This window comes from Arachis ipaensis, chromosome B08 (assembly GCF_000816755.2).
Source record: "Arachis ipaensis cultivar K30076 chromosome B08, Araip1.1, whole genome shotgun sequence".
Classification (NCBI taxonomy): Eukaryota; Viridiplantae; Streptophyta; class Magnoliopsida; order Fabales; family Fabaceae; genus Arachis; species Arachis ipaensis.
The window spans coordinates 334,572-335,622 of record NC_029792.2 but is presented as its reverse complement, the minus strand read 5'-3'; the positions used below and the strand labels follow the sequence as shown (position 1 = coordinate 335,622).

Genomic DNA, 1,051 nt, shown 5'->3' with positions numbered 1-1,051 from the left:
CAAGGCTAAGATGGTCAACAAGGCTTTATCTGTGTTTTACCATGTTAAGGGTCGCAAGTGCAGACCTACAGCAAGCACTTACAACTCCGTTATCTTGATGTTGATGCAAGAGGGGCATCACGAGAAAGTGCATGAGCTGTATAATGAAATGTGCAGTGAGGGTCACTGCTTCCCTGATACTTTTACATATAACGCACTTATATCAGCATTTGCAAAGCTAAATCGTGGTGACTCTGCTGTTAGATTATTTGATGAGATGAAGGAGAATGGATTGCAACCAACTGAAAAAATTTATACAACTTTGATGGGGATATACTTTAAGTCAGGTAAGGTTGATGAAGCTTTGGGCCTGGTCCTGGAGATGAGAACACAACGTTGTTCCCCAACTGTTTTTACTTATACAGAACTCATAAGAGGATTGGGGAAATCTGGGAGGGTTGATGATGCATACAGCGTATACAAGAATATGCTGAAAGATAGTTGTAGACCTGATGTTGTTTTGATGAATAATTTGATTAACATCTTGGGCAGATCAAATCGCTTAAAGGATGCTATTAAGCTTTTTGAGGATATGAAATTGCTGGATTGCACCCCAAATGTTGTGACATATAATACCATTATTAAATCATTATTTGATGCCAGGGCTCCACCCTCCGAGGCTTCTTTGTGGCTTGAGAGGATGAAAAAAGATGGAGTAGTCCCAAGTTCATTTACCTATTCAATTCTCATCGACGGTTTCTGCAAAACAAATCAACTGGAGAAGGCTTTGTTGCTTCTTGAGGAGATGGATGAAAAAGGGTTCCCACCCTGTCCTGCTGCCTACTGCAGCCTGATCAATAGCCTTGGAAAAGCAAAACGCTATGAGGCCGCAAATGAACTGTTCCAGGAATTGAAAGAGAACTGCGGACGTTCAAGTGCTCGTGTCTATGCTGTGATGATTAAACATTTTGGAAAATGCGGTCGACTCAACGAAGCCATCAATCTCTTTAACGAGATGAAAAAACTCGGATGCGCTCCAGATGTTTATGCTTATAATGCTCTCATGTCTGGG

The 1,051-nt window shown here is 41.4% G+C and overlaps 1 protein-coding gene across 1 annotated transcript in view; it reads left to right on the top strand.

The window, feature by feature from the left end:
• The window catches only part of LOC107610315 (pentatricopeptide repeat-containing protein At3g16010), a 2,861-nt gene that overhangs the window by 1,231 nt on the left and 579 nt on the right, over nt 1–1,051 (top strand). Inside the window, 1 exon segment of the mRNA XM_021108442.1 lies at nt 1–1,051. This exon segment is cut by the window's left edge and continues 43 nt beyond it; it is cut by the window's right edge and continues 579 nt beyond it. Within this exon segment, the coding sequence (XP_020964101.1) occupies nt 1–1,051 (1,051 nt within the window).